General features: G+C 43.2%; 1 protein-coding gene across 3 annotated transcripts in view; it reads right to left on the reverse strand.

The window, feature by feature from the left end:
* PAPLN (papilin, proteoglycan like sulfated glycoprotein) overlaps positions 1-13,511 on the reverse strand; it is a 56,185-nt gene that overhangs the window by 31,103 nt on the left and 11,571 nt on the right. For all 3 annotated transcript variants that reach the window (XM_079989890.1, XM_079989889.1, XM_079989888.1), the window contains exons 3-8: positions 9,043-9,158; positions 7,249-7,309; positions 6,033-6,135; positions 4,616-4,746; positions 697-820; positions 181-261 (exon numbers count right to left, since the gene is read on the reverse strand). In XM_079989890.1, coding sequence (XP_079846016.1) covers positions 181-261; positions 697-820; positions 4,616-4,746; positions 6,033-6,135; positions 7,249-7,309; positions 9,043-9,158 — 616 coding nt within the window. The remainder of the gene's footprint in view (positions 1-180; positions 262-696; positions 821-4,615; positions 4,747-6,032; positions 6,136-7,248; positions 7,310-9,042; positions 9,159-13,511) is intronic.

The following is a 13,511-nucleotide window of genomic DNA, read 5'->3' on the forward strand; positions in this document are numbered from 1 at the left end:
CATTCTGAGTGGTATAGTCCCAGGACAACTGTACCATGTGAAATTTCTGAATATGCAGAATTAAGTTAATTTAATATAGAATTAAGTTAAGTGCACAATTGAGTGAATGAACTGGGAATTATGTGCTTTAAGCCCCCCCCCTCTTTTAACACAGAGCAATAGAAAAACTGTTGTACATACCCAAGAAGTTCCTGGTAGGTGTCGCTTCCTTAATCCGGATGCTTGTGGCCCCCATGGGAATGATGAAGATTTGATTGTAGCCTAAAGAAAGTGCAGCAAGTCAGGCACAGTAAATTCTACTTACTAAGGCAGATGGTAATAGACAAGGAAGGCAGGCTAAAGTTGCCCTTTCATGTGCAGAAGGTGTTTTTCAGAATGAATAAGCAGGCAAGTGGAAGAAGACATAAATCCACTTGTAACTACTCCGTCGCTTTTGGATTGGTTGTATCCAGATTCATATTGCCCATAAAGCAGCCCAGCCATGTAATTGATAAGTTACAACCCAAAGCAGTGGTGCTAATGATGCATCAAGCTTCTGCACTGATACAGTCAAGGCCTTTCTGTGCTTCAGCTCCTTGGGCCTTGAAGATATAAATGGATGAAGAAGCACGATGGAATCTCTCCCCGCCAGACCCAGCCCAAGCATTTTTTGCTATCTCACTACTGAGCTGTTGTGGAAGATACGCTATTCTGTACCTTTAGGGAGGTTGGGCACATCAAAGAAGCCCTTCACCTCAAAACAGGCTCTGCCATCTCCGCCACATTGTAGGCACTTGTCTTCCTTCTTGGAAGAATCCAGAATGTTATCACAGCCAACGGCCTGTAAAACAGCAGAGTGTGAACCAAAATGCAAGTATGACTCAGAAGGCCAATCAAGAAATGCCTTCATGAGAAAAAAATAAAGGAAAGGCCTACATTTCATACCAAGACCAAGGACTGGAAGAATCAGACTGGATACAGTTTTTAGAAATGTTTTGTGCACCTCTTCACTTCCCATGGTGAACGTCTGTTTTCTTTTGACCTACATTTGCCTCTGGTCCAAACACGTTTTGCAGGTTTTTGAAACACAACAAATCTGCAAAACCTGTTATCACAAGAACAGTGGGATAAATATACGCATAGCAAGCATCAATTTCTCTTTCAACCCACCTTCAAATCTCTGGAAGAAAGAACTACTGTCTGACTCCAGGTTGAGAAAATGCATACGTATGGTAGCATAGTGGGTAAAGCAATAGTCTTGTGGTCATGACTATTAACCATATCCACTTGCAAGGGGGAAAAAAATCAGTCTTTGAGTGTGGCAGCACCTATTCTCTAGAACTCCAACCTGTAGATATGAGGAAGGCGGCTTTGTTGTACAGGTTGACACTTGCTTAAAACTTTTGTTTGTTTGCTTAGGCAAGCCTACCCAGACATTTAATTTTATATTGTACAGTACATTTGTTTTTTAAATCTGTTGATTTTATGCCTCTAACTCTTATCTTATATAAAAAGCAAGCAAGCAAACAAGAAAGCAAACAAACAAACAAACAAACAAACAAAAGTTTACTGTTTTAAAGGGCTGTTTTAAAGGGCTGTTAATAATTTATGTCATTTTATGTACACCACTTAGGCCCCATTTGCACTATACATTTAAAGCAGTATCATATCACTTTAAACCGTTGTGGCTTTCCCCAAAGACACCTGGGAACTGTAGTTTGTTCACGGTGCTGAAGGTTGTTAGAAGACCCCTATTCCCCTCCCAGGAGTACATTTCCCAGGGTTCCCCAGGAAGAGGGATTGATTGTTAAATGTCTCTGGAAACTCTAGCTCTGTGAGGGGAATAATGGGTCTCCTAAAAGCTCTCTGTAGTCATAACAAACTACAGTTTTCAGGATTCTTTGTGAAAAGTCATGATTGTTTTAAATGGTACAATGCTGCTTTAAGTGTATTGTGCAAATGGGGCCTTAAGAGATTTTTTATTAAGCAATCTTGTTCAATAAAATAAAATAACTTTCATCAGAGTATCCCCCTGAGGCATAAACATGTCCAGTTGAAAAATGTGTCTGTCTTCTTTTAAAATTTAAGCAATATCATCCAAACGCCAGACACATTTCAGCCACTAGTCTTCCTTGGCAGCTCAAGTTTCAAATACGTGAGTAATATATTACATAATTGCTTTGTGGGAAAAGACAACTCTTAAACTTGGACAGCTAAGAAACACCAGAGATGAAAATACATCTGGCATTTGTATGGCCCGGAGCTTCTAAAAAAAGATGGCTGTGGTTTTTTTTTTTTTTTTTTTGCCGACCATAAAAATGGCCATTTTAATGAAGTTTAGATATTAAAATCTATAATGAAATGGAGCACAGCCAGAACGGTGCCCCACGGTAGCTGCCTGCTTGCCTCACGCTTCCCAAAAGAGCAGCTCCTCCATGAGCCAACACTCTCCCTCACAGAAGAAACCCACAGCTGCTAAAACAGAAAGTAGGCAGTCAACCAAAGTATGAGGGAAGGTGAAAGGTCATTTTACATGCCTTGTCCCCTTCACCTAATCCTCCAACCCTTGTGGGAAAGGCCAAACAGCAAAGACAGCCTTGAGCAGGTGACCAAGCAAGGGGGGAAGCCAAGAGCCCCAGAAAGTCAAAGACAGGGACGGGATGGAAGTGCATGTTTACCTCTCTTGGGAGGAAAGTCAGAGCATAATACAAGGAGGGGGAGCAGGAACCTCTATCCCACTTCACCTGCCCTCACCCCATTAAAGAGGGCTTGTTTCTTTTTTGTCTTTGTGTGTCCTCTAGCGGTCATTGATGGGGCTGCAGGAACTCAAAGCAGTCTTAACAGCAAGGTGGCTTCTGACCGTTTTGGATTACAGTGGTACCTTGGGTTACATACGCTTCAAGTTACATACGCTTCAGGTTACAGACGCCGCTAACCCAGAAATAGTGCTTCAGGTTAAGAACTTTGCTTCAGGATGAGAACAGAAATCGTGCTCCAGCAGCATGGCAGCAGCAGGAGGCCCCATTAGCTAAAGTGGTGCTTCAGGTTAAGAACAGTTTAAGGTTATGTACGGACCTCCGGAACGAATTAAGTGTTAGGATATTTCCGTTCCACCTTAAAAGGGAGCAGGATGTTTGTGCCACAGCCTGTGTATTTCCTGTTCACAGGATGTTTCTGTTGTGTCTATGCTTTCGTTTCTCTCTGTGTCTGAGACACTGAAGCAGGCAGTCATGTTTTTTCTTTGTTCTGACCAACGCTGAATAAAATTGTAAATAATGCTCTCCTGTGTGCATCTTTCGCTGTGCATTATCTGCTGATAGAGCGTGCACCAGCTCTGGAATGTGGCAAGCTATTTCTGGAGCTCGTGTCGCTAATTGAATGATACTGCGTGTCTACGGGAGGTCGATGGATCGCAACGGAGACGACGTGGGGTCATGATGGACTCTGTCTCCCTGGCAGTATCCCAACATTAAGTACTTAACCCGAGGTACCACTGTACACAAGACTTCCCTACTGCTTTTCCCAGAGGTACTTGTTATGCATTGAAGTTCTCACCCTGGCCACCAGGGTGTATTGTGTATATAGTTTTCACTCAGGTCCACATCAGTTAATTTACGTGGGGAAACCCTGGGCTGTTGTTGTTACAATGTTGACAGCTGGCTGCCTATAAAAGCAGGCCGGCTGGGCTGTTTGCTGTTCAGTTCAGTTCCAGCTTACTTATAAAGAACTACAGACGTGTTGTCTGCTATGTCCACCCACTACTTAATAGAACTGGGAAAACCCTTTTGTTCCAGTCCCTTGCTTTTGCGAGGCACCACTGGTTTAAAGGCCCAACAAAGGCTTTCACCTCATGTACTTGGGGAGTCCAATAGAGCTCCGTTGAGTTTGCTGCCTCATAATAACTAGCATGTTCCTATTTCCATGCTCTGCCCCTTCCGGAGCCCAGAGAGCACATGTTGCAGGATCTGAAGCACGAGCAGATATGCCACACACACACACAAAGTTGTCTGCATGCTATGTATCTAAAGTACCCATAAATTAAAGTGAATTTGCCAAATCTTAAGAGGTAACATCCTAGCAGGTAGTAGAAAAAAAAGGTTGAGGATCCAGACCAGAGTTCAAATCCCTGCTTAGCCATGGAGCTCACAGGTTAACACTGGGCAAGTTACTATCAGCCTAGCCTACCAAACGAAGTCAATAGTAGATGATGGGAAGGGGTGGGGTGCCACCGATCACCTGACCTGCTGCTTATCAAGAGATAGACGGGTGAGCTGGCAGCAAGGTCAGCACAGTACCAATGCACTGGCAGAGCCAATAGGGCACTACTGCTGGTTTGTTTGCAGTGTACTGACTTCGTCTCTGCCTTACCCTCTCCTTTGCAGTAAAAACCCACCAGAAGTCAATGAGCAGCAGTGTCGTCATCCCACTCCTCACACCGTCTGCTACAGATCAAAATTGAGGGTAAAATGGGATAACCCCAGGTATACATACTACTGTGAGCATCTAAAAAGAAGGATAGGATCAAATCTGATTAATAAATAAGAGAACTAAGAGCAAAAGAGGGGGGGAGAAAGGAAATAAGGGGTGGGGGAGGAAGACGGACACAGTTTTCAAGAGAGAGATAACAAAGGCCTACTTGGCAGACTCCTTCCACACAGATATCATTCTTCCCTGGCTCACAGGGCGTCCCATCAGTCACAGTGTCTTTGTGCCTATAGTAGAAGTTTTCTCCCTTTGGGATACAGTTTAGTTCACATTTATTGGGTGCTGTGAGGAGAGGAAAGCGAAAAAGCAATGTGTTACTCTCCATGTTCTGTTTTCCCCACAAAGGCACATACAACGTTGTGCAGCTTTATTTATTTATATAAATACTTCTATCCCATAGAATATCAGGGCACTGCACAGCAATGTGAAAACATAAGAAAATGGTTAAAAGCAGTACGGAACTACCATCACTGAAACAAGTGACTGCACAATAAAGATGCAAGCAACTGCATAGGGCATGTTCTTTGAGTCCCTGAATCAAGTTGAAGAAGGCTTTCATTGGGGTTCCTGTTTATTAAAGCACACTTTCTATTAAGAAAACTTTTTTCAGTACTGAGAGGGTAAAGCCTGATCATCAGTACCTGGAGAAAGGGTTTAAAGGCTGGGCTGTATATTATTACTGGTTTGAATCAGCCCTGCGACATGTTGAATGAAGCAGGATTCGCTTTTGCTGTATCTGTGTACATGTGTCAAGGACCATATGGTAGTTTTAAAGCTGATCAAGGGATATGCTGAGAGCAGAGGTGGAGCTAGCGGGGGTGGGGCGAGCGTCCTGGGGGCGGCAGCGCAGCGATGTCACCCCCCCTCAGGGATGATACCTGGGGTGGCCCGCATCCACCACACCCCCTTTTCCTCTGCCAGTGGCTAAGGGCGTATTTACATTTCAACATGGATTTCATTTTTATGCCAGCTCTCCTGAAGTGCATAACAACTCCCCATAGAAAGGTATATTTTTGGACTAGACAAATGGGGATGGAATGGAAAACTTTGCAAAAGGAAAAGAATAGAGTTCACTTGTAACCACAGACAAAGTGAATTAGCTATACTAACAACAGGGCTTTTTTTTCCGTCGGAACTTGCCAGAACTCAGTTCTGGCACCCGTCAGCTGGGCACCATTGCCATTCTAAGAGAATGAGGGATGCGTTCATGGTGAGTTCAGGCACCTCTTTTTCCAGAAAAATAGCACTGACTAGCAACAACCAGGAGTTACCAACGCTACACTTTAAATATAATTAAAATATATTCAAGTCACCTTATGAACACACCCCAATACCTCTCAAAATTTGGAACAAGGCCACCTACATACCATTTGTGATCAAACTGGACTTCTCCACAAATCCTGCAAAATCTATTTCAATGGACTCTAATCAGTTTTTGCAGGATGTAACACTGCAGTACTGTCCAAGCAGAGATTTGATTCTAAAAGAAGCCATTTCACTTTCTCCGTAATTTGCTATGTCAAATGAACTGCATAATCATTGAGTAAGAGAGTAAATCCATGGATTACCTCCATAATAAGGAAGCCACTTGTATTTCTTTCCCTGAAATTCTGTCCCATCAAACTCAGCACATTGCTCTGCTCGAAAATCTCTGGAGCCCTCAGGACAGTTCTAGGAAGGATGAGAAAGAAATCTGTTATCTGGAACAAAGTCTGGAATAGAAGATAAGCATCTTGCTTGGAAGAACTGTCCTGTATGTGGCTTTCTGTATTTTCTTCAAGTCAGCCTAACTTATGGAAGGTGGTTCGGGATCCACTTATTCTATGCTTCCTCATTTTCAAAAGACTTTGGGTATCACCAGCATGCAACTGGAACCCGTGAACTAAGTGCTGGTGCATGGATACCTGGGTTCAAATTGCCACTCAACCATGAAGTTCACTGAGTGATCTTAGGCTAGTCAGTGGGCACAATAAGTGAGGAAAACTATTCAAACCTTCTATTCCTTCCCATTCAGAGTTCAGGCTTCTGCCTCTATTTTTTATGCCTTTCTTCTTACCTTGCATTATATGAGTCTTTCAAATGCAATGTTGAATATCAAAGGGAAGGCTACTAAAGATCATGGTGATCAACAGAAAATGGCATCTATTCGGTGGAGACTACATAGCACATTTCTGGGCTTGTTTATATAATCATGGGAACTACACAGATACTACTGCTTCTTCTGCCTACTCAAAATTTCCATGCGTAGCCATTTTTCAAAAGTTTATTGAGAGTCTTTCACCTCAGTTCAACCTCTACTTCATCCCCAAAATACATAAAAAACTAAAGTCAAGGAAATACTATCCAGGGATAACAGAGTGCTTACATAATATGTTTATAAAAGAAATTACTCTATTCAGAAGCAGATGTAAATACATGCACTGTACAGTTGTGCAATAGAAAGATTGTACAAAGGTTGTTCAATATAGTATAAAATCCCATTTGTCAGGAAACATGGGGGGAAACGAATTGTATATATCAATGATCACATTCTTGTACTCAATGTTTGCTAATGTTAATTAGTTCTGAATAGCTGTCATGCATTAAAGGGTGAGAATGGTGTCCTTTTACTCATCTGTTAGCCCATTTGTTTTTATGACAGAGTTGGTTCAAGGAAGTTCGTTTGTAATCTTCCTTAAGACACTGAGTAGGTGTCAGATGTAACTGGCGGGGGGCGGGGGAATCTTGATGCTCTTGAAGTAATAGGGAGAACAGCAGCATAAAAGAACTCACTGGTCAATTTACCTTAACATTGCACGAGCGATAGTTTCGGGTCGGTCCTATGCAGCTGAACCCACCATCTGCCCTGAAAGAGAAATCAATAATCTGCAATGGCTTGGGGGGAAATTATAAATGACAAAAACCTACCATCAATTCATTCTTACATTTGCTAATAAAGTGCTAGTTGACAGTGAAGTCTTCTGCACTTCCCCTCCCCCCAGGTGGTAGGAAGTTTCAAGGTAGCCTTTTATGACATCTGTTTCCTTGTAAGGGAATGAGGCCCAGGTTAGATTACTTCTCCCAGCCCAGTTCAACTATGGTTTGTTGGAGCAAGAACAAGTGATAAGCCTGAGCATTCTCTGCCTTCCCCTCACATGCCCACCTTCAAAAGGTATGATAGTTGATTAAACCAGTGTCCCAGCCAGAATTGCAAGCCAGATCAGAGAAACAAACAGAGACAGTAGGAAGACTCCTGGATAGCCAGTACTAGCCTTGAAGTAGCCTCAGTTCTCCAAAAACAACCACAGCCTCCAGCCTACCAACAGGCCAGTGACATGTAGACTCCTGTCTCTTTATTTGGTGGCATGCAAGCTGCTCATTTCCCCCTCTCTCACTACCCTTGCACTAGGCTCAGCCACCACCTTGCCGAAGATAGATGTGAGCTGAAATCCATGCAAGCCTAGCTGCATGGGAACCATTCTACGAGCAGCTGGGAAAACCCAACTATATGGCCCCTAGGCCAGTTACATGGATCCCACCAATGTATTTGCTGCGCAGTTGCCCCTCCACCTATATGGCTTAGGAGAGCATACAGCTTGGATAGTGTTTTTAGAAAGTTCCCTAAATTGTAATTAATCAGCACTAGTTGCTAGTGAGCTAGTAACTAAAGAAGGGCAGAACCCTGCTGCATATAAAACATAGGTGCATAGTGATCAGTTTCCAGCTGCTATAATTTCCCATCATGTGAATTCACTATACTTTGAAGTACTGTGCTTTCGGTAAGGGAGGGGCATTGCCTTCTCTGATGCCAATCCGTACTGGAAAGAGCTACAATTTAATCAGTAGATAAACCCTTCAGGCAGATAAACACTCTGGAGAAAATGCAAAATTCACAGGGCAATCTTAGACATGTTTATTTCACAGTAAGCCCACTGTGTTCAATGGTGCTGACTTTCCAATAAGTGCATTTAGGATCACAGTCTCAGAAAGTTGGTGGTATATCAAATCTACATGGCTGTAGAAAATGTGATGGTTTTTCAAAGCAACATCGAGGCAGAGACTACGTATTTAATAGTATTCTCTGTCGGACCAGTTTCATCCAGAACATACGTCTAAGGGTGCAGCTCTGCCTGCCCTGGCAGGCTCAGGCATTTTTAGTACCACATAGATATGGCATCTAGTCTTTCTCTAGCCTTCACAAAATGACATCATGCTAACCATGTCCCAGTTGATTCTACAGCTTTTGTGAATGCAGCAACAACTGAAGCGAATTTCAGTTTTGGAAAAACAATCATTGCCCAGACCCAGTCTTCTCCTTAAAGAGATTTAGTCTGCAGTCTTAATCCAATGTACCTGAGAGCAAGCCCCATTGAATTCAATAGATTTTACTTCTGAGTAGACATGATTAGAACTGTGTTGCTAGACCACATCATGCATTTTGTGGTCTAGCCCACAAAACATATTTATCATGGCATATAAGTTTAATATTTAAGTTCCAGCTAGACTCTTTATTGCTTTCCCTACAGGGTAGCCTACCTAACAGCTGCTCTCCCCTGTATTGGCTTCAGAAGGAGAAAGCTGGCAGGGAAAGGCTCTTACCTTATTGAGTAACAGCGTCGCTGCCGAAAACTGACGCCTCCACCGCAGCTCCTACTGCAGTCGCCCCATTCTCCCCAGCTCCCCCAGAAGTCAGTTTGCCTCTTTGCTTTACGAGCCTGTAAGAATAATGCAGCTGCATGTATATTTTATTGAATGAAATATGTATACTGCTTCTTCAGAGTCCCTTCCCAACTCTACAATTCTATGATCATAAAAATCTGCTTAAGTGGTAAGAGGACCAGCATTTCGAAGCCCGAGAGCTACACATCAGAGTTGTAACACTGATGAGATGAATTTTGGGTTGTGTGTAGAATGTACAAAAGTAACATTTAATTTGTGTAAACTTAATATGCAACCTAAATCAGAATATCCTTCAACAGTCAACAGACAGTAGAGCAGGGACCGAACAACAGGAGCTCACCCCATCGCAGGGATTCAAAGCGCTGACCTTCAGACCACAAGCCTAGGGCTTGCCGATCAGAAGGTAGGCAGTTCGAATCCCTGCGATGGGGTGAGCTTCCATTGCTCAGTCCCAGCTCCTACCCACCTAGCAGTTCGAAAGCACATCAAAGTCCAAGTAGATAAATAGGTACCGCTCTGGCAGGAACGTAAACGGCATTTCACCAGAAGCGGCTTAGTCATGCTGGTCACATGACCCGGAAGCTGTCTGCGGACAAACGCCGGCTCCCTTGGCCAGTAAAGCAAGATGAGTGCAGGACCCCAGAGTTGTCCATGACTGGACTTAACGGTCAAGGGTCCCTTTACCTTTAAGCCCCAGTGAATTTCATGACACTTATTTCTGTGCATTGGCAAGTGCAGCTAATTTGCCCTCCTTTATTCTTCAAGCAATCAGCAAAGGTGTCAGAGTTTAGTATCACGAAATTTGGTCCCAATAATTTCCAGTTCAATAATCCCCGGTGGCAGGACTGAGTGATAGTTTTGTTTGCTGCACCTTAAAGAGCCACCAGCTGTCAGCATTGATAGTACTGGTCTATAATATAAATGTTTTGACTTAGTATAGGACAGTTCCTTAGCCAATACAGGCTATATCTATCTATACAGATATAGATAGATATGAGTCCATTCTGAATTATTTCTCTTCACAGAGCCTGAAACATACTGTATTGGTGAAGGATGCCAACACATTAACATAACTGTTAGTATGTCCTAAGGGTGGTATCAAAATGCATCTAAGCCAATTGGAATTTATAATTAAACAAGTGGGGACCTGCAACAGAAGGTTGCAATGGGGAACACAACACTGCCATGCCCTTTTCGAGGATACACCATTCCATTCCCCTAGTTTTTCATTCTTTTTCCCCACCCCATCCCAACCTTCAACAGATGTTCAGTATCCTGCAGTCTCAGCATGTTCAGTCACCAGAGTTTCTTTTTTCTTTTCTTCATTGCATCACTTCTGCAAAGCTTTTAGTTATTCCCAACCCTGACACTACCTTCCTTTTGTGCATGTAGCCATTTTGACCACATAAAGATTCACACTTGGATAATGAGTTTACTAAGAGTACAAATACAAATACAAATACCTCTACTGGCATTATAAGTTAAAACATTTCAAAACACTAGGATAAATTTAAAAGGGACAGGAATGAGGCTGTCGAGGATCACAAGATACTCGATTGTTCTGCTTCACGCTGTCTATTCCCTAGACCAGGGGTAGTCAACCTTTTTATACCTACCGCCCACTAATGAATTTTTCTTGATGGTAAAATTTCCTTACTGCCCACCAGCGCTCGATGGTAGGAGGATTTAGCTTGTGCCATAGAACCCCCTACCGGCCACCTAGAATCCTGAAACGCCCACTAGTGGGAGGTAGGGACCAGGTTGACAACCCCTGCCCTAGAGGAATGATTAAGAACCCTTTCAGGTAATATGGAGATTAAAAAGGAAGCCACTGGGGCAGTAATGTCCTTGTCCCTATCCGCTAGGAGGAACCTCATTTGGCTTTCTCTCGGAGCCATGGGTTGCAGGTCCAATATCTTGCTCAACACCTGTTTGTGGAGTCTGCTGTGCAAAGGGAAGTCCAAAAGAATATGGCCCAGTGAATCTGGTACTCCCTGATTACAGGCACACAGGCGGGCTTGGTAAGGAATTTGCAAGTATGTACCTGTGGTCACTGCGGAGGGGTGAGAAAAAAGCAAAAGATAAAAGCACCCCTTTCTTGCTAAGAGTATCTATGATGGTTCACTCCAAGTACAGGAAGATTAAACATCTGCAAACCATCCAGCAGAGCATAGAGTTTAATTTTGCATCTTAAATGTTTGAATTTGACCAAAGTTCATACAGGGCTTATGTTGTTAATTTAGTGACTTCTTGGTCCATTTTCTGATTAGATGCCAGATCTTATTTAAATATGAAGTGTTCTAGGTTGAAAAAACATGACTCTACCAGCATTTGTTGATGGCCCCAATATGTTTCTCCCTGAGCTTTCCAGTTGCTCTATCCAGTTTAAGCCCCAAATAAAAAAAGATACAGCTGCTGGAATACTCTGAATTAGTCTGATGAGAAGCACATCTTCAAGGGGCAATACTGGTTTCAGACACATTGTGTTTTATAGATTATATGCTTAGACCTTAGACTATTACCACAATCAAGGCTGGCCTTCGTCATTTTCACACCAGAAGAAAAAAGGTCGGATGATAAGTACACACTTATCAGAACTCATGTCTTTTGCTTCTTTTTTCTTTCGATGACACACAAAGATAAAGGAGGAAAAATGGCATCCCTTTGAGCAGGCTAGGCCCAAGACATTCTGCTGCCTGAGGCAAATAATAAGAGGATACCACTATCCCATTGCACATACAGAAGCTGACTGGGCTTGACAGCTGATTCCAGGGCTGGTCTTCCCATCTGCAAACAGAGACTATTTCCTCAGGTGATGGGGTGCTGAATTTGCCTCTTGTAGATCCTGGTTTGTTTGCCTTCCTGATCTGGTGACCTCTTGTGGGGCTATCCAGAGTGCCCACCCAATCCTTCAGGCTGAAGGGGGTTCTTCCTCAGAGAGAGGCATTCTGGGTCAGATGGCCCAGGAGAGTGTGCAGCACTGCCACATTAAAAAAATCAAACCACAGTTTTCAAAGTAACTTTAAACTACATTTAAAAGAGAACTTCTATCTACTGAAGAAAAGCGATGGTCATCTAGGCAATCTCCTGAGCCTCTTTACTCATAATTCTGTGCTCTGAGGAAAGGCCCTCTTCCTCAAGAGTCAGGCGGCAAAATCACCAGCACCGCCACTGCATTAACTGCAGTCTTAAAAAAAATAAGCAAGGCAGGGAGTGGAAGAGCGGCAGTGGGCAAAAGAGGGAGAGGGACAACAGTGGCAGAACTATCAACTTTTTGCCTCATTCCCCCCACTCTGTGCAACAAGGCAGTGTGCAGCCCACCCACTGGTTCTGTGTCAAAGTACTCTTGCTGCCCACTTGGTATGAAAAGTTAGACCACCTTGTTCTAGAGCCAAGGCACCAAATATGGGTGCCCTCTGGATGTTATTAGGCTCCAGTTCCCATCAGACTCAGCCAGTATGGCAAATGGGCAGGGATGATGGGAGTTGTGGTCCAGCAACATCTGGAGGGCGCCATGTTGGCTACCCCTGCTCCAGAGGATGGCAACCAGAAATCACCAAGAACCTGCTGAATTAACTGCTGAACTTTTATTCAAAAGTCTGTCCAAGCGTACTGGAAATTAATACCAAGTCACCTAATTTACTCCTAATTACTTCCAGAGTTCTGCCTGGTATTTTGCTTGTTCCCCTCATCGGACTGCACTACAGATACAAATGCATTTAGAAGGTGATCTTTTGAGTTTTATGGAGAAGGAGGTGTTTAATAGAATTTCATATGGCAGCCTTGAAAAACCCTTCTCAGAAAGTTAGTGATGCTACAATTAGTATCACTACAGCTTAACAAACCAAGTAATCCAATTACTAGGCTTGACTTTGCTCTGGTACCAACTGTGCTGCTGGCAAATAATCCCAAGATTATGAGCAATAATGAAGATATTGTTACACCGACCCGCCTTCTCAATCCACTTCTCACACTCACTGTGGTGACATCTTACTGGGCACAGAATATGTCCAGATTTGGTTCCCTTTGCAGGGAGATCACTGGAGGCTTATTGGCATTGTGTGTGTGTGTGTGTGTGTGTGTGTGTGTGTGTGTATGTATCTCAAAGGAGTCCAGGGTGGCAAACAACAAGGGGGAAAACAGTAAAAGCTTATTTAAAACAATTCTAATGCAGATGCAGACTAGGAAATATATAAACTTAAAAGGCTTGTTGGAAGAGGAAGGTCTTCAGCAGGCACCAAAACACCAACAGAGACAGCACCTGTCTAATATTCAAGGAGAGGGAATTCTAATGCATGAGTGCCATAACACTAAAGGCTCAAATCCTACATTGTGTGGAACAGACTTTCTGATAAGATGGTATCTGCAAGAGGCTCTTGCCTGCAGAG

This window comes from Podarcis cretensis (assembly GCF_951804945.1).
Source record: "Podarcis cretensis genome assembly, chromosome: 1".
Classification (NCBI taxonomy): domain Eukaryota; kingdom Metazoa; phylum Chordata; class Lepidosauria; order Squamata; family Lacertidae; genus Podarcis; species Podarcis cretensis.